The sequence below is a fragment of the Dipodomys spectabilis genome, unplaced genomic scaffold (assembly GCF_019054845.1).
Source record: "Dipodomys spectabilis isolate Male_0828 unplaced genomic scaffold, ASM1905484v1 ptg000455l, whole genome shotgun sequence".
NCBI classification, from domain to species: domain Eukaryota; kingdom Metazoa; phylum Chordata; class Mammalia; order Rodentia; family Heteromyidae; genus Dipodomys; species Dipodomys spectabilis.
Genome location: NW_024871132.1, coordinates 2,323,928 through 2,342,894, shown reverse-complemented (window position 1 = coordinate 2,342,894; position 18,967 = coordinate 2,323,928). Strand labels below are relative to the sequence as shown.

Below are 18,967 nucleotides of genomic sequence, written 5' to 3'. Positions count from 1 at the left end.
GCTGGGTTGGGTGCGACCCGAAAAGGAGAGACAAAAAGAAGACTTTGCAGAAGAGCAGAGGAGGAGAGACAGCCTAGCCAGAAAGCAGGTAGAGGGGTTGGAGGGGTCATTGCCCAGTGCTTTCCATTCCAATGGTTAATGACTAGCCCATGAGAAATGAATGGCATTCAACTACCTATAGGTCATCAACAAACCTAGTCATGCTGTACTTTGGGTCAGCTGCTCCCATAGGAACTCACATTCTGTGTACACACAACTTAAGTTCACCAAAGCTTCCATCCTTCAGCCCTAAGTATCCATTTTATGTGATCCCACCCATTTGTCTGCCCTACCTTCCATCTAGAATTCTCTCATCCATCTCCCCAACCATTTATTCATCCATCCATCCATCCATCCATGCATCCACCCACCAACTCATCCATCCATCCATCTTTCCTAACCTCCTTTCCCTTCTACCCATCTATTCAGCATCTGCTATTTTGCCTGTGCAAAGTGTGTTAAATAAAAGAAATATGAGTCAGGTGCCGGTGGCTCATACCTGTAACCCGAGAAGTCTCTAGCTACTCGGGAGGCTGAGATATGAGGATTATAGTTCAAAGACAGCTGGGGTGAAAATGTCCTGTGAAACTCTTATCTCCAATTAACACTCAAAAACTGTAAGTGGCACTGTGGGTCAAAGTGGCAGAGAGCTAGCCTTGAGCAAAAGAGCTCAGGGACAGCTCCCGGACCCCACGACTGACAAAAAACACACTGCAAACAACAAACATAATGAAACCTAGTTCATAATTCATACTTGACCTTGTTTGGAAGCTAGTCCTGTTGGCGGAAATGGGAGGTCATGTACCAAAGTTTACATTTGTATTTTAACATAACTACTTGAAATTTTCCTAGTGTTGGTGTCACTGGGCAATGTGACAATTTTATGACCGGATAAACCTCACTGGTAGGTTCTAGACTTCATCTGGATCATAGAATTTTAGAGCTGGCCCATCTCTGTGCCATTGTCTCTAATAGAAAAGGAAAGCAAGATCCAGACAAGGAAGTAACTTGAGTGTTGTCATGGAACGGCCCGGGCTGCATTCTGTTCCTTTGTACAATGATCAAATGCTGAAACATCAAGATTAAACATCATCCAAAAGACTTGACGTCCCACAGATGCAGAAGCACACAATGCAGATGCTGGTAGACTTAGAGAATCAGGATTTTAATCTTAGTGCTGTCACTCAGTACCTTTCAGACTGCGCAAACCACATCTCTGTGTGCATCTGTGCCTTGGATGATAAGATGGTACTAGCACTTGTAACTTTCACCTATGATGAATCAATGAAAGAAGACGCAAAGGCCCCACAAAGGTTCCCTCTCCCAGTGCATATGCTCCCAATATAAGGTACTCATTAATCCTAATGCTTATCATTTACCTCAAAAAATGAGTGCTACAAGGCAGGCCACTTGATATCATTCTGTGACTACAGCTCTGAGAGGGATGAAGATCAACACTCTACCTTGTTTGTGTGTGAAGTTTGTGGAATACACACTGATGAAGGTCTCATGGATGGTATGTTAATGGTTCACTTAGAAATCAAGATGGGATCTCTCCTGTGTGTTTTTAGTCCTCTTAATTAATGGTGTGAACGTGCATCTCCGGGGAGAGTACAGTGAGGTAGCATTTAACAATATCCTTCCAGCGTGTTGCAATGTTAAAGATGCAATGTTCTCAACTGGCCACGAGGGGGCAGAGAGCTCATATTTTTACTGAAATTTAGCAGGCTATACATAGGAAGCATCAGAAATGTTAACACTCAGCCCATCATGGTAGCAAGACCAAATGAACATAGAAAAACGAAAGAATGTTCCCAACATATTTCATGTGGGTGGTGTTACGAATGAACAAAAACCATGTTTGTTTTGAAAGGTCGGTTGTGCAGATCTGTGCTCTAGATTTCGTGGAAGTGCACAGCCATGCCAGATTACGATCCTCTGGGGGCTCTTAAAAATGCTGGGAAATCTATTGCACCCCATCCATCTCAGGGTGGCCGTGCGGCAACAGGATCTGCATGTTCGAGAGCTCCCCAGGTGACTGAAAGGTTGAGAGTCATGCGTCTATGACTTATCAGAGGTTGAAAGTGAGATTGAACACCTGGCTGTCTCTCCGACTTTGAACTGGCGTGAACGGTGCCAGGGGTCATGGCCGTGTTATCGGAAAAGAAACAAAAGTTGAAGAATAAAAGACGGGTACGGTAATGACTGCGGAGCCAGCATCTCCTTCACGCATCTCTCCATGAGCACTGAGCAGACTCCCTGGGGTGCTGAAACTGGCTCCAGCTCCATGTTTTCCAAACCCCAAATCAAAGAGACTGAAACGCCTATTAGCCAGATGGCTTGTGTCACTGAACCCAGGAATCTCCAGCTCTCCATCTTCAGAAGTCTTGTGGGGGCCATGCCCCCTCTACTCTGTCTTTGCTTTAAAAAAAAACCAAACCCTCCTACCTTGTAGACATTAGACAATGCAAAGTTAAAAACGAGAAGATAGAAGGGGAGATGACATGAGTTTGTATTCGATCATCATTCATATCCCCCCTTCCTGCCCCCAACCACGATCATGTGAACTACTGGGGTTATTAATTAGGACAAACCTCTTAGCTGCCTCACATGCTCAGATGTGCAGTTACTCACCTTTTAGATACTGTAAGGAACATTTTCTGCTTGGAACCCATTGAAGTTGGTCGTATTTTCAAGTCTCAGTACTGACGGCACAAAGAAATGAGAACTGTGCAGAGTGCCCAAGGCTGGCAGGGGCTTCGATTAATTACACCAAATTTGGAAGCAATTTTAAGAGGCTGTGAGGGTCTTCTGAGTTCATAGGTGTCAACCCTCCAATCTACAGGTAGGAAAACAGAGCCCCAGAGATCTGACCAAGGTCACAGAGCTAGTGAGTCCTACAGCAGGCCTGGTTTCCAGCTCTCCTGACTCCCAAGAACATCCCACAGCATCACAGCTGTCAAAGAAACGACTTCAAAGTGCTTCCTCCCTGGCCAAACCATCAGAGCTAGTCTCCCCTGCTCAGTGGCCCAACCACGTGAGACAGGATGCGAAGGCTGTGTGTACAATGCAGCAGTCCCTCCTCAGAACTGTGTGTGAGTGACTCTTCTTATGCTTTGTATATATTTGATTGTTTTGTTTTCATTTGGAGTGCCAGTCCTGGGGCTTGAACTCAGGGCCTGGGTGCAGTCCCTGAGCTTCTTTTGCTCAAGGCTAGTGCTCTATCACTTGAGCCACAGTTCCATTTCCAGCGTTTTTATAGTTAATTGGAGATAAGGGTCTCACGGACTTTCCTACCCAGGTTGGCTTCAAACCATGGTCCTCAGATCTCAGCTTACTGAGTTGCTAGGACTATAGATGTGAACCACTGGCACTAGCTCCGTGTTTGTTATACTTTTGATATGGTCTCACTCTATAGCTTAGCCTGGCTTCAAATTCATGACCCTCCTGTCTTCAGCCTCCCCAGTGATGGGATTATAGGTATGTACCTCACTTGGCTATAAAGTTTCCTAAGAAATAATTTTTCATACTGGGCATGCTAGTATTTCTGAGGAGCTCACGTTCAGGGCCAGCTTGGATTCTAGAATGAGATCCTGTCTCAAGGGGGTTGGGGTGAAAGAATGGAGCTTTTAAAAGAAAAAAAAAAGCTCAGCTGCAATTTGTAGCCAACTTTTTTTAAAAAAGCAATCTCTCTTTTAGTCTACTTGAGCTGCAAATCCTTCAAAGAATGGGTCTGGTGACGTGCACATCTCCAAACTTGTGTGCACAGGATGGTTAAGAGAGAAACTCATAAGCACCTCACAGGCCCCCAAAGTCCTGTGGGGCCTAATGGAGAGAAACGCTGCAACACAAATGGCCGAGATTTAACTTCCCTCACAGAGGGTCAGGGAATTGGTGAGTGTCTTTCCGCAAGGCAGATGCTCTCCCTGCACTCTCGCTCGGAGCCATCCTTTGGGTACCACATGCAGCAGGGTGACCGTATAAGCTGCTGGACTGGAGATTGGAGAGGAAAGCGTTGGAGAAGCTGGATATCACTGCAGTGGGTGGAGGGAACCAGAAACCAAAGAACAAGAAGACTCAGCATCTAAGCTTTGCTGCTAGTCTCTGTCAGCAACCTCTCTGGTTGTTGCTAGTGATGGTCTGTTTCCCTGCAGCCCATTCTCCTTGACCAGGTAGAGAGTGCAGGTGGGAGGGGTCAGGTCCCACGTGTTACGGATCCTCAACACACTCATTCCTGCCTTGATACTTGGTAGAGTGGGCCGTTGCAGTTTCTGATGGCTCTGCTCTGATCAGGGCCACTCCTGACTTCCTGGATATTAGGCAAAAGAGGATTCGCCTGCACCTAAACTTGAGGCAAAGATATAAATGCTTTCACCAGATTGGACAGCCCACAGCCCACCAAGCCCAGGAGCTGGAAATCTAGTTTCAATGTGAAAAATCAGAAAGCTCCTTTCTGGTGGCTAATTCTCAAGTACTCACACACACGAACAGATGAGTAGCTTAAAAAAACTGTGTCCACTCTCCCCCTCCTTTCCCCCTCTCCCCACCATGAGATTCTTTTTTTCAATAAAGGCTGTAATCTAAGAGGTAAATTACACATTGCTGCCTCCTCCCACCTTCTCTGCCTCTGAGCAAAAGGCAGTTATTTTACTTTTGAATAACAAACATCTGTGGACATCATTTTGGTCTCTCTCAACCAAGCTCTGCCTCAAAGTCTGCTGTTGCTTGTTCTATGATCGCTTGGGGCGGGGGAGAGGAGGGGGCAAGCTCCCCTATGTTCCAGGCTCTCAAAAGGGTCCCAGCCCCAGTCTTCTAGCTTATGCAATGAACCTCAACGACCCAGTCCCCAAGCTGGCTCTAAATAGGTATTGTACATTCACTTCTAACACATGACACTTCCTCATGACTCAACTCAACATTGCTTTGTAGTTTTTCCTTCGGAGGCGGCTGGGGCCCAGCTGTCTGCTGCTATCTCTTTTCCCTCTTTGAAGCTCCCCTGAGCGCTCAGATTGGCTTCTTCATCTCCCTGCATTGCTAGGGAGCTGGGATTTGACCTGAAAGACTATTCCCTTCTAAAAAAACTAGCCCTGGCTCCCTTCCGCTGTCATGACCGTGTTCTAGTTATAGTCTCTTCCCAAGAGGAAGAGATGAGCAAAGCCTGGATGACAGAGCTCAGCCCGTAGCACCTTCCTGCCTACATTGGTGGGTAGAGGAGCTAGGCCCATGGCAGCACAAGACCTGGCCTCTGGCCCTTTAAGAGACTAAGGACTTTCGATCTAGGTAATTTGCCTGGTTCACTTTGGTCAGATTATTTGGCTCAGTCCAACAGGAAGACTTAGCGACATTATGGCCTATAGACTGAAATCTTGAATTTTTAATGGCTAGCAGGCACTGCTAACTTGGCAGAGAGATCAGAGTTACTTAATGAGTGACTGTTGTGACAGTTCGCTTACTAAGGCCTTCTCTGAAGCACAGACATAGGTTTGGGGGCGTCTTTTCCTTTTCTTCTCCCCTGCTCCCTTACCATTCTTCTCCATCTCATTTGTTCTTTTTAACTCCACACTCTGAGAAGGAACCTGGCACTCGGGCTGATCATGTGCCTCGGTGACCAGACATCTCAGTGGGATCCAGGGGACATGAGGTGGCCCAGCTGCTCAAGGCTGTGCCGAAACTCTAGCTGTTAGGCCAATCCCTATGGACTGTGGGCTGATGCTTTTCACAAAATACAAAATGAACTGCTTGAGAAATCAGGACATGTAACACCAGCACACAGTTTCTGGGTTGAACTAAATTTCCTCTGTCACATTGATATAAAAATTCACAAGCACTCTTCATGTTTTTGAAAAAAAATCTAATCATGAGTCGAATAACAAACGGCTCATGGACAGGGCCTAGGCATAAGGCTGCACTTTTGAGTAGCACCCATACAGATTGGTACCTTATGTGGAAAATGGTTTGTGCTTTTATTTCAGCACATTTCCTTTGAGAGGACATGATCTTTCTGCCCTCTCCCCGGCTCACCTACATTACGCTTAATATATAATCAAGCTTTGCTGATTTCCCATGAGCCTCCTGCCTTCTTCTAACTCTGGATGATAAATCGACATTGCATCCTACCACCTTTCCTTAGAAGCATTTGAACTTTATCCTTTTACCCCAGGTCCCTCCTACCACTTGTGTAAGTGTCCCTTCCTTCCTGCTCATGGGGATCCCCAATGGCTATAGGTAATAATAATATGCATGTTATGTATATATTATAATACAGGCAAATTATGTAAAATAGGATATATGACATATAAAACACTAAAATGTTACAGAAAATATAATTATGTAATATGAACCATATGTTGTACATATTTATATTTTAATGCCATGATAGATACATACTTGAGACCCTTATAGGTTATAGTACATAAATAATATACATTAGATACCATAATACATATTACATGAAATAACAGGCATTATGGTATTATATTTATACAACATATAGGGTAAAAAGGTATAGACAAGTATATATAAAGATAGATAAAAAGGTAAAATTGTGTCCAAATCTGATAACGTATAAAAATGGTCTGTAACTGTCACTCACCGGTGTCGTTGGGGTATTTGTCTCCCCTGGTGCACGTCTTCCCGTCGTCCTCCAGGATGAAGCCCTCCCGGCACTCACAGCGGTAGCTGCCCACGGTGTTGGTGCAGATGTGAGCACAGAGTGTCTGGTTGCTGGTGGCACACTCATCGATATCTGGTTTGAATCAAAGGGAGAGAACACGCAGCTTAGAGAAGCCACTTCAACACAACTGATGACACGGGGCGGGCCCGGGCATGGCCCTTCTGTTGATAACGTAGATGATGCCTAGCCTGATGCTGACCAGAGACATCTGAAACAAAGCCAGTCCAGCTGTGCAAGCAGCCCTGGGGACTGTGCTATCCTCATCACACACCCAGGCTGGACTCTGCTCAGGGCTACCTCCTGTCACATGGCTTGGTGCAGGCCTGGCTAGAAATAGAGACCCACCTGGAACACAAGGACCATGAAGCCTGCCCTAAAAGCTCCTCAGAAGGGGATGTGAGAAAGCCAAGGGCAACACCCTTCAAGAATCAGATAGTAGATAAGTAACCTCTCACAAGTAGCTTAGTGGCCTGAGGCTTAAGTTCCCCTTCATACTTGGGGGTTCCGGAAAGCATGATGGTGACCCAGAGGTCGTTCGGGAATGGCCTCTTCCCACTTAGGAGACATCCTCGCTACTTCTGATGAAAGAAAAGAGCCACAGTGAGTCTGGGTTTCCCCAGGAAGCTTCTGCCTCACAATGACCCAAGCAGACCCCTGGGTGAGCTGTGGAAATGAGTCATCATAGCATCAAACAAGAGTCTGTGCCAACTGTGTGGCTCATGGGCTGGCTCCCTGCGGTGGCATGGGGTGAAAACAAGAGCCTTTCCCACCATGGAGAGCGGGGAGGCCTGATTCCGTTTCCTGCTCACCGGCTGGAGACACAGGGCAGCAGTGGGTGGGAAGCAGGACCCAGCCGCAGGCCATGCACATGTGGTGGGCAGATAGCGCCCCGCCCTGAACGTTAGGAGCACAATGGCATGGAAGCTGCTCTCTGGACGAGCTGCAGAGGACTCAGCTCTGGTAGGCCATGTGTGTGCCAAGGGGAGGAGCATGCTCATGTCACATGGGCTCCCTTCCCGGACAGCACAGGCTACGTCCTCTGTAGTGGGTGAGTCCAGCAGGACCCTCCCACAGGAGGAGTCTCAGGCTGAATGCCTTTTCCTCCAGAAGGAGAGGACATGATTTTTAGTTCAATGTAAGGTGCACAGATCCCCCAGATGCAAAGATCAGGGTAAGGTAGATACCAGAAACTGAAATTCAAGCCCTGTTGCCTAGGACAAGGCCATCTGGAGTGGCTTGGGCCGTCAGAGGGAAGAGTGCGTCCACTCCATTCTCCTTCCTTGGTTAGTGAGAGCACCATGCCCAGACGTGGCAGGGGGAAAACAGGCTTCTAATGGGGTCTCCTGAGAGCCCCTGCTGGGGAGAGGAGAAGGACGTCTAACAACTGGTTGTGGCCCACTCGGGAGCCTCTGCCAGTCCCAGTTCATCTTCCACCTGATTCTGCAACTTCACTGGACAACTTCATTGGAAGTACTGGTGAAAACAAATGCCCATTTCCAGACACAGTCCTTGGAGTTGTGACTCACCAGGTCTGGAGAGAAGGCCAAGGACCTATTTATTTTGAAAGCAAACAAGGACAGGTTGCCTATGGAGTGAGTGCACTCTGAAACATGGGGTTCTCGGGGGACAACAGGTCCTCCACTTGCCTCCGGAACTCACAGAGCGCATGGTGGGAAAACCTCGTGGCTGGGAAAGAAAGGACGGAGTGGGTGGCTATTGGGGGTAGCTGGGCTGTTTGCTCAGCTGCAGCCCAGGTGGCTGGCTCCACTTCCCTCCGACTTTCTTACAACCTGCCTGCTACATGGACACGTTCCTTTTCCTAGCTGTCTTCTAAGAGCACGTCTTATTTTGTTGTTTTTATGCCTGATCACTTATATTCTGCTTCATACGATCCTAGTAACACTTGACATTGTTCCTTTTCTCCAGCTCTTGTCTCGCGTTGAGTTAGGATATTATCAGCTCCCTTAGGGAGCCCGGGGACATAGTTGGGTTTTTTGATCATCAGGATGAATGGTAGTGAACAATATGGAGGGTAAGTCCAAATCCAACTCCATCCTTCTGAGGATTTAAGGGAGAGGAATCAAAGATCAGAGTGACATTTCTGAGCCAGTCCTGCTCATGAAGAAACATGCCACGGAGATGACACCATCTCACGAGGCATGTCCCTAAGTGTCGGCATCCAACATGCATCCTAACATACCCAGGCAATATGGCTTCTCTCGCTTCCGGTGTCTCTCCCGGTCATATCGGTATCCTGGGTAACAAGTACACAGCACTCGGCCGAAGTTGTCTGTGCACTGCTGCTCGCAGGGGGCTTGGGCACAGACATCATAATCTGAAAAAGAAAAGTGCAATCACGTGAGCCACAGGAGGAGGAGGGGAGTAACACTCTCTGCTCTTCTAGGAGTTGTATTATTATTAATTATTATCTTGAAGTAATTATGCAAAGGGATTTCCATTCAACCTGGGAGTATAATGCATCTTGAGCCATGCCACCCTCCCGTCATTCTCGTCCAAACCCACCCACCTCCCCAGTTTCCTTAATTTAATAAAATACTCATTGATGATTAGGACTGCATTCCCCTCTTCTTCCCCTTGGTCTCACCTTGCCCCCACCTTGAGTTCTGGTTTCCTGGTAGTCATTTTGTTATATTACAGATTAACTGTTCAAAGGAGCTACACCAGTGGAATTCTCCCCTGCATAGACCAGGCTTGGTTAACACATTTGTGGATAGCTGCATAGGACCCTGAATATGTGTACCTATAGATTTATAAATTAGATCTCACTTCCACATATGAGAGAAGACATGCATCCTTCATCTCTCTGGGCCTGACTTACTTCACATAATTTTTTTCCAGGTCCATCTATTTCTCTGCAATAGAGAGTTCTGTAGTGGATAACTTAGTATGCAGTTAAAAGCAATGGTCAAAAGCAAACGTTACTGTGCTTTCTCTTCTGGGTCCTTGGGTCTTCATTGTTATTCAGAGAACTGATGCTTTAGCTGGTGACCAGCTGTCCCGAATTCTCTTGGGGCTTATTTTGTCTCCCACTCCCTGCCAACTGACACAGAGACAGAGAATTCCTTCCAGAAGAATCTACAGAAAGGCCAGCCCTGGTGATGGGTATTTGTGAGAGGAAGGGCCAGAAGTCGAGCAAGAAGAGAAGAGGGGAAGAGGGGAAGGGTAAGAAATGCAAGTAGGCCAGGTTTGGTAGTGCAGGTCTACTCTCCGAGAGACTTGGATAGGTGGTAGGAGCACTGTGGATTGAGTCTGGTCTAGGCAAAGATAGTGTGAGACTATCTGAGAAACAAACTAAAGACAAAAAGAACTGGGAACATAGCTCAAGTGGTAGGTAGTCTCCTCAGTGAATGCACGGCCCCTTCAGTACTAAAAAATAAAACATGAGAGAGTTCTCAGGGGCAGTGCTTGTCTAAGCGAGTGCCGAAGGTATGCGCTTGCAAAGCTCGTGCAAATTGGGGTGCATGCTCCTCTACTCATAAAGAATTAGAGCATCTGCTCCTCTGGGTTTTTATGAGCTGCTATTTCATGAGTTTCTGTCGGGACTTTGGCTCTAAGTCAGGAGCTCAGGCTCAGCATCTGCTCCCAGCGCAGACCCAGCGCGTCATCAATCACAGCACTATCTCCCCGGGTGCTGACGGGGACACTCTTCCTGGCCACAGGGGGGGCCTGGATCCGCCGTGAAGGTGAGTAGGCAGGGTTGGCTTGACAAGGATCCGCCACTCCCACGTAACTCTGGAGAGCTGTCCTGGTTGCGGCGCCTTCCCACAGGCATAACTCCCGGCCTGCTTTCCTGCATGAGTTCTCACCAACCCTGACACAAGCTGCCTCAGCCTGAATGGGTTTTCCCCAAAGAAACTTCACCTCTAGGCAACCCAAGTTGGGAATGCAGAAGGTCTTAGCGTGACTGGAGACGAGCTGTCCACGCATGGCTGCTACTGGGCAGCCGCCAGAGGAGGAAGAGAAAGGTGGAGAGGAGAGAGGCAGAGAGGCTGTCTAAAGAACTGCGTTGAGGCTTGCTTTGAGCTTCCCACAACCCCTGTGCATCAAATCCTTGTCTGCCTCCACATCTGTGGGTGTTTTCATGCCGCATCTCCAGATGGCCAGAACGCATTGCTTCTTTCTTTTAAGCTCTCCCTGTTGATTGCCAGCCTTGGAAGAGGCACATTGAGCTTTTGCTTTCCTTCCTTCCTTCCTTCCTTCCTTCCTTCCTTCCTTCCTTCCTTCCTTCCTTCCTTCCTTCCTTCCTTCCTCTCTCCTTCCCTCCCTATCTCCTTCCCTACCTCCCTCCTTCCCTATCTCCCTCCTTCCCTCCTCCCTCTCTCTTTCTTTCTCTCTCTCTTTCTTTTTCTCTCTTTCTTTCCTTTCTTTCTTTCTTCCTTTCTTCCTTTCTTCCTTTCTTCCTTTCTTCCTTTCTTCCTTTCTTCCTTTCTTCCTTTCTTCCTTTCTTTCTTTCTTTCTTTTTCTTTCTTTCTTTCCAGTCTTGGGTTTGAACTCAGGGCCTGGGAGTTGTCCCTAAGCTTTTTATTCAAGGCTAGCACAGTACCACTTGAGTCACAGCTCCATTTCCAGCTTTTTTTTTTTCTCACATAAGAGTCTCACAGACTTTCCTGCCAGGGTTTGCTTCAAACTGCTATCCCCACTGATCTCAACCTCCTGCGTAGCTAGGATCACAGGTGTGAACCACCAGTGCCCAGCTCACATTTAGCTTTTCCATTGCCTTACCCACTGCTGCCCACTCAACCCTGGAGTTCTCCACTTCCCAGGACTTTCATGGCCAAAAGTTTCATTGACATTTTGTTGGATAACTCTCCAGTGTTCACATTATAGTGATGATATGAAAGTTTTCTGCTGAGCCCTGAAGTCTGATGACCTGAGGCATTAGGAGAGTCTCAGGTACGTTGGCAGTGCCAGATTGAGCCTTTCTATTGATTTCAAACCTGTTCTCCATCCCTTCCCTCAGATACTTTGTGACTTGAGACTTTAGAAACCACATTTCTTCCTTGACAGCTATTTATCATTGCTGATAAATGATATTGGGTTGCAGAAGGGAAACAGCCAGAAAGACAGAGAGACAGGAAGACAGACAGACAGACAGACAGACAGACACACACACACACACACACACACACACACACACACACGAAGAGGAAAGAGGAATATGGACCTCTCTGCTTACTGCCGGTGCTCCCCAAGACTCATTTCATTCTTCCCCCTTTCTAGCCCTCTAGTAGCTTATTTGGTAGAAGCAGTTTGTAGCTTGCCCTACAATTGCAGAATTGGCCTCATTACATCCCATTTCTGAGCTATGAGCACCAGGCAATGGGTACAACCTCATGAAGATAAGGCTCCCAGACCCCTACTTGAGAGAAAGAGCACCTGCCACTCATGCCTCGGAGGTTTGGGGCGCATCCAACGGCACCTCCTCTAAGCCTGATCGGCCACCATCTCTGCTTGCCTAGCCTTGGGGTGGTAGCGCTGCCGCACTTATATCTCTGTGGTGCTGTTGCTCCTTTGCCTTTTCAGGTCCCGGTGTCTAGCCAGCAGTGCACCCTAGTAAACGTGCTCTGCAATGCTGTTTTAGAGTTTGGAGCATTTCAGATTCCTAGATTATAGATGCTCGACTGATAAATCTATGAAAACATTCACAAATCCCCAAAATACTGAAATAGGAATCATTTCTGGCCCATGTAATTGTAACCCCTCTGTATAGTATGTTCTCAAATAAAAAAAAAAAAGGAATCATTTCTGATCTCAAGCATTTTGGAAAAGAGATAATGAACCATAGCGTGGTGGTACAGGCCAGTAATTTTTGACTCATGGGAGGTAAAGCCGGAAGGATCTAGGGATTAAGGCCAGCTTGGATTGTATAGTGTGACATTGTCTCACAAAAATCAGAGAGAGAGACAGAGTGAGAGAAAAAAGGAGGAGGAGAAGGAGAAAGAGAAGAAGAGGAGGAAGAGGAAGAGGAGGAGGAAGAAGAGGAAGAGGTGAAAGAGGGTGAGGGGTAAGGAAAGAAAGAGCCTCAACCTAAACTAAATAAGTCTTAAGTATTCACTGGTTACTTCTGCATTTGATGTCTGGTATTATCTCTTGAGATTTTCCCAATTAGAGGATCCCTCTATGTGTTCCTGCAACTTCACAAGCCCCAGTTGGCTTTTCCTTTGTCCTTTGTCACAGCCGTGCCGTCTCGCTACTGATTCTTCCTTCCATCCACGCTTTCACCTCCAGCCATGCCCAGCCAGCTCCTCTACCCTTACTCTTAGCACCTCGTTACTGGTGGCATCCTAGCCAGTTTTCAAGGGCCACTGTCAGTGCCACGCCTGCCCTACCTCCTCAACACCGTCTACTCAATCCTGTCAACACGCTGGCTCTCTAGCTCACATACGAGTGCCCACCCCCCAACTTGGTCATTCTCTCTGTGATCTCAGATCCTCCTCCTCCTTCTCTCTCCCCCCCTCCTCTCCCCTTCCTCCTCTTCCTCCTCCTCTGGGTTCAAACCCTGGGCTCACAGCCTCCCACCTCAACCTCTCAAGTGCTAAGATTATAGAGCATATCATCATGCCTTGCTGATCTCAGGTTTGTTGAGCCTTGATTTCCTCACAACAACAAGCCTGGAACCAGTGGCTCCTGCCTGTAATCCTAGCTACTCAGGAGGCTGAGATCTGAGGATCACAGTTCAAAGCCAGCCCAGGCAGGAAAGTCTGTGAGACTCTTATCTCCAGGAAGCCACTAGAAAACTGGAGGTGGTGCTGTGGCTTAATGGTAGAGTGCTAGCCTTGAGCTGAAGAGCTGAGGGATGGCACCCAGGCCCAGAGTTCAAGCCCCATGAGCAACAAAAAAAGAACAACAATAGTGTCTGCATTGTTTTTAAAATGAAGATAAAATTGGAAAGTGCATTAAACACAGTGCCCGAAGCCCGGGAAGAGCTTCCTCTGCTCTGCTTCTTCTGCTACAGGTGCTCATGATTGGCTGGCTACCTGTCAGAGACTAAGTCCCCTGGATAACGAGAGCAAGCCCCTCCACACAGCTTGTGCTCAACCCCTCTGTTAGCGCACACTGACTGTACACAATTAGGAGCTTCATACGGCATTCGCATGCATGCATATAACATTCTTTCGTCATATCTGCACCCTGTTACCCTCTCTCCACCCTCTTTTCCTTTTGTCCCTGGCACTCATTTTCTTCCCAGAACAGTCACCTTAATTTTCATGTTTTTCTTTTTTCTTAATTGTAATACATTTAATTTTGAATTTTTTATTATTAAGTAGTTGCACAAAGAGGTTTCAATTCCGTAAGTCAGGCTATGAGTACAGCGCATCTTGATTAATGTTACCCTTCCATCATTCTCCCTCATTTCTCCCCCTCCCTCTTATCCTCAAGTTACACAGTTCAATTTTTATGTAATGTACATTGAATATAATCAGGTATCTTTCTAAAAAAAAAACAACATCTTGTAAATGAAAGAAAATGGTATATTTTTTCCTTTTGAGTCTGGCTTACGTTGCTAACATGATGATCTCAAATAGTCTACAGGATTTGGTTCTTCTTGATGGCTAAATAATACTATAGTGGAGTATTATATACGTGTGTATACACACACACACACACACACACACACACATTTTCTTTATCTGTTCATCTGTTTTATGGGCATCTTGGCTGCTTCTACAACTTGCCTCTTGTGAATACTGATGCAGCAAACAAAAGTCCAAAATAGGAACCCTTATAGAGTTTTGGTGGGAATGTAAATTAGTCTAGCCATTACAGATCTTAGTATAAATTTCCTCACAAAGGTAGAACTAGAACTATCAGAGGTTATAACTACACTGGGGATTTTCTATATGTATATAAATGCAAATATATTTTTCCCGGTTATAAGCCAGGAAAACCATTAGAGGTCTCTGCACCCCACGTCCATCAATTCTTAACTACTTAGCTGGATAAATCAGATCATCCTGTCACCTGGCCAAACAGCAGAGATTAGAAATCTTTTTCCAGAAATGAGCCAAATCATCTGTTGCAACTACTCAATTCCATTATTGTCATGAAAAAGAAGGCAGAAACAATACTAAGCCTATGAGCACGACTGTGTTTAATCAGACTTCATTTCCTGAATCAGGTGATGGGCCAGGTTTGGCCCTCAGGTTTGAGCAGCCACGCTTTGCCTCCCCAGTAGCTGGAATTACAGGCATGAGCCACCTCACTCAGCCATGGCAAAATTGCTTTAAAGATCCATATGACCTCAGTATCAACATCTGCCTGTGAAAATTAAGGATCAGCAAGGAACTTTCCTGAGGTCATATTAAATAGAATATGGAAGCATAATACAATCTAAGCTTTTCTGGTTCCCGAGGACCCAGTTCCTATTCCTCACTCTGAAGTGTTCACCGGGAGATGGGTCCATACACCAATACTATGCTAAGCAATATTTGATGATGGTCATGAAAAGGGACAAAAAGTTCAACACACAGCAAACAGGTCCAGCCATCAGCCAGGAGAGAGCTGGCCTACAATCAAGCCATGAAATGCTAACTAGGTAATTTAAAGCTTATTAAGCATAAAGCAGAAGTGTAAAAAAGGCTTGATGTGTGTGAATGAATCATGTAATGGTTTTGACAGAATGTATTATATCTAATGAATCAGCATGTGAAAAATATAATGTCCACAAGAATCAGACACAGACACACAGATACCTAACACAGACAACATTTATCCATGTCTACTTGAATTTTATAGACTTCTAATGATTCATTGTGAATAAAGTAAGATCTTTTATAGTACATACCTTCTGGGATACACTGTCCAAGAACAAATTTATACCCTTTGCAGCATTTTTTCCTAAGAGACAAACAAACAAGAAGGCATTTCAAATGTGATGATAGATTAAAAATAAAATTGTTACAGTGTTGTCTATCCATCTATTTGTCAGTACTATGGTTTGAATTTGAAGACCTCATGCTTATTAGGCAAGTATTCTACCATTTGAATCACATCCCAGACCTTTTTTTTTTTTTGCTGTAGTTTATTTTTCAGATAGGGCCTGGTACTTTTGCCTGAGGTCAGCCTCTGAGGGTAAGCCCCCCATCCTCGGGAGAGCTACGGCATGCCCAGCATGCCCAGCTCCGTTTCTAACAGAGAATGAAATTACCTTGTGCCTAGAAAAACCTGAGGCATAGAAGTGAAATTCTGTTAACATAGTCTAAGAGTAAAATGAAAAGTTTTATCAAAATTACATGTCCTTATCTTCTAATACCAGGATCTGCCACATAATATAGGAAACCAAGCATTTAAAACTCACCTAAAGAACCATAAAAGGGGCTGGCTGAAAACCTGATCCACCACCTACCATAAACCAGTTTCCACCTCTAGTCTATCCAAGTAAATTGACTGCTAGAAGAAAAACATTTGCATTCTCACAGTGCTGCAAACTAATAAATAAATCCAGTTCTCTATTCCATCCTCAAGAATGAGGATAGAATAAAGACATTTCTTCAGGCTAAAAACGAATTAAAACATGAAAACTACAATGTATAGGAAGAAGTAAAGAGTATCATGAATGGTAAATATCTGGATTGGCACAAAAGACTTAAAATGTGCCTTTCAAAACTGTACACAAGTGCTTTTTGCAAGATGTATGGTTGTGTAGATGCAATAAATGTGATCATGCTAGGGGAAAATGGAGCTACATTTCTCTATTTTGTGTGAAATGGTATAGTACAGACATTTTCCCTGAAGTGGCAATGTCCTCTCTGCTTTTCCATATCTCTTGCTCCCAGTACATTCCCTTCTCTGCTCTCCTAGGTGGAGCCCACATGAGCTCACTTCCCATGCCATGCATCAGAAACAAAGAATTAACCAGGATTCACCAATCTCAAGATTATCACCCAAGAAATCTCCAATTGGCTAAGCTATGATTTTAAAATGATAGCTAAACTATCATTTTAAAAACTGTTTCTTTGCAACTATAAAAATCATACTCAAGGTTATTTCTGTTGGGATGATATTCTCCCTTGTGTTTATGAGCACTGATTTTTGGGTGGCTAAATTAAATACACCAGCTGGGGACTGCACGCCACTCATAGTCTCCTGTGTGGACAGATCACTCCCATGGCTTAGTGGAAGTGACATACACTACTGATCTGTAAATAAGTCTGAAAGCAAGCTCCCACCTGCGGGAAACGGTCAGGGCCATCACCTAGGTCAAAAATGTTCTGACAGATTTATGTTCATTTTTCTACCACATTTATATACAAATAAGGCAACAATTACTTTCTATGCTTGCAAATTGTTACCCTTTAATTACAGTATTTGGTCAAATTACTTTCTCTGGCTTGTCTCCTGGGTGAATTCTCATTTAGAAGAGAAACCTAAGTAATCTCTAGAACATAAAACATGAAATAAGGACTTTTGAATTTTACATAAGCGAGAAGTCTGAATCCAATCAGTACAGCAATGTCATTTCATTCCTCTCCTGGTATCATTTCCCACATGCAGCACAGCTGTGGCAGGAAACTTCGAAAGCACAAATAGGGCTGGGCACAGGTGGTTCATGCTTATTATCTACCTACTTAGGAAGATGAGATCTGAGGAACATGGGTCTAAGCCAGTGCAGGCAGGAAAGTCCATAAGAAAATTAACCACCAGAAGTAGAGCTATGGCTCAAGTATTTAGAATGCTAGCCTTGAGAGAGAACAAAAAAGCCCAGGCCATGAATTCAAGCACCAAGGACTGGAACATACACAAACAAACATAAAAACACAGCAGTGGGTTTTCATGATGGAAAGAGTGCATTTAGGATGCTCTAAAAACAGATTTGAGCAAAATAGCCCAGGTTCCCTTCCTCCTACGATACATTTCCTTCTATCCATCCACACATTCATCCAATTTTTCAATATTAATGGCATATAGCAATGTTCAGACCATTCTCATTTGAAATAATTTTCAACCATATCGAAAATATAATCTTACATGCCAAGAGAAACCCATAGAGAATAGATTGATGATGATGATGATGATGATGATGATGATGACGATGGTGATGATGACGATGGTGATGATGATTTAGACCAGATGTAAAGGATCTACCTTTACATTGTATGGAACTTAAAACTCAAGTCTGGTTTCTCATGGTTTTTAAAAGAGTCCAAGCTCCAAACAAGCAAACAGAAAACCAACTTTAAAAGAAGTATTAATTAAAATTTTACAGTTATTATCTACTGTATTACTTGCAGCCACCCTGCAGAAAGCTGTAAGAGAGGGAATGGTACACTACATGGATTGGAAGTCAAGTGGTCTGTAAGAAAGCTGCACTGGGGGAAGGAAAACATGTGGTTTTGATAGTGAAATCTGACGTCTAGCACTGCATTGAAACATGTGGTTCTATTTGTTTCTGTTTAAATACTGTGGCTAAGGTATAATCTCCTAGATGCCGAAAGTCATTTTGAAGTTCTCAAAATGGAGAGGATACTTGCAAGCTCTCTGAACGTGAAACATTAAACTTGGACACTGTCACCTTTTTGAGCATTTTAAGACTTGAGCTTGTCCACACAATTGAGCCAGAAGCAATTTTTTTGTTTTTTGTTTTGTTTTTTTGAGATACGTCTGATTAAGTAGCCCATGCTGGAAAGTATCACCATGCCTGGCTCTGTTACATGCTTTTTGAAGGAACTAAGTGATAATACAGCAATCTGAAATGCTTTCAAAGGTTATAGAGCTCTAGCAGGAGAAGATCCAAGTTTGATGATGGATATGCATTATTTAAACATCTCCTCAGCTCAGAATTAACTTTCCTTTTAGGTTTGTCCTTAATTACATCACTGAGCCCAGCCCTACTCCAGGGCAAGGGTAATTAAGATTCCCAAGCATCCTCCTGCCGACCCCAGAATTCCTGGCCAACATGTCATAATTTTGTATGTAAAAACACTCACTGATCCTAAATTTGCATTTAAAACAAATACTGAAATATTCCAATGCCTCTAAATAAACCCCAATGGTGTATGTTATACTATTTCAAAGCTTACTTACAACTTAATTTATGTATAATAAAGTTGAGTTGGCCAAAGTGAAATCTTATCATGCAAGCCAGGGTGCTCATCAGACCCAACTACAAACACTGCTGTGCAGTTTGTATCTTTAAGAAAAACAAACTAAGATGAGGAAATCTCATGGAGACTCCAGGGAGGCAGTGGTTCTTAATGTGCTTCAGGTGTTGTAACTTGATTTTCCAAATGCAAA

General features: G+C 44.8%; 1 protein-coding gene across 1 annotated transcript in view; it reads right to left on the bottom strand.

Moving 5' to 3' along the window:
* The window catches only part of Ccbe1 (collagen and calcium binding EGF domains 1), a 185,005-nt gene that overhangs the window by 13,380 nt on the left and 152,658 nt on the right, over positions 1-18,967 (bottom strand). Inside the window, exons 3-5 of the mRNA XM_042668547.1 lie at positions 15,519-15,571; positions 8,913-9,047; positions 6,632-6,784 (exon numbers count right to left, since the gene is read on the bottom strand). Coding sequence (XP_042524481.1) covers positions 6,632-6,784; positions 8,913-9,047; positions 15,519-15,571 — 341 coding nt within the window. The remainder of the gene's footprint in view (positions 1-6,631; positions 6,785-8,912; positions 9,048-15,518; positions 15,572-18,967) is intronic.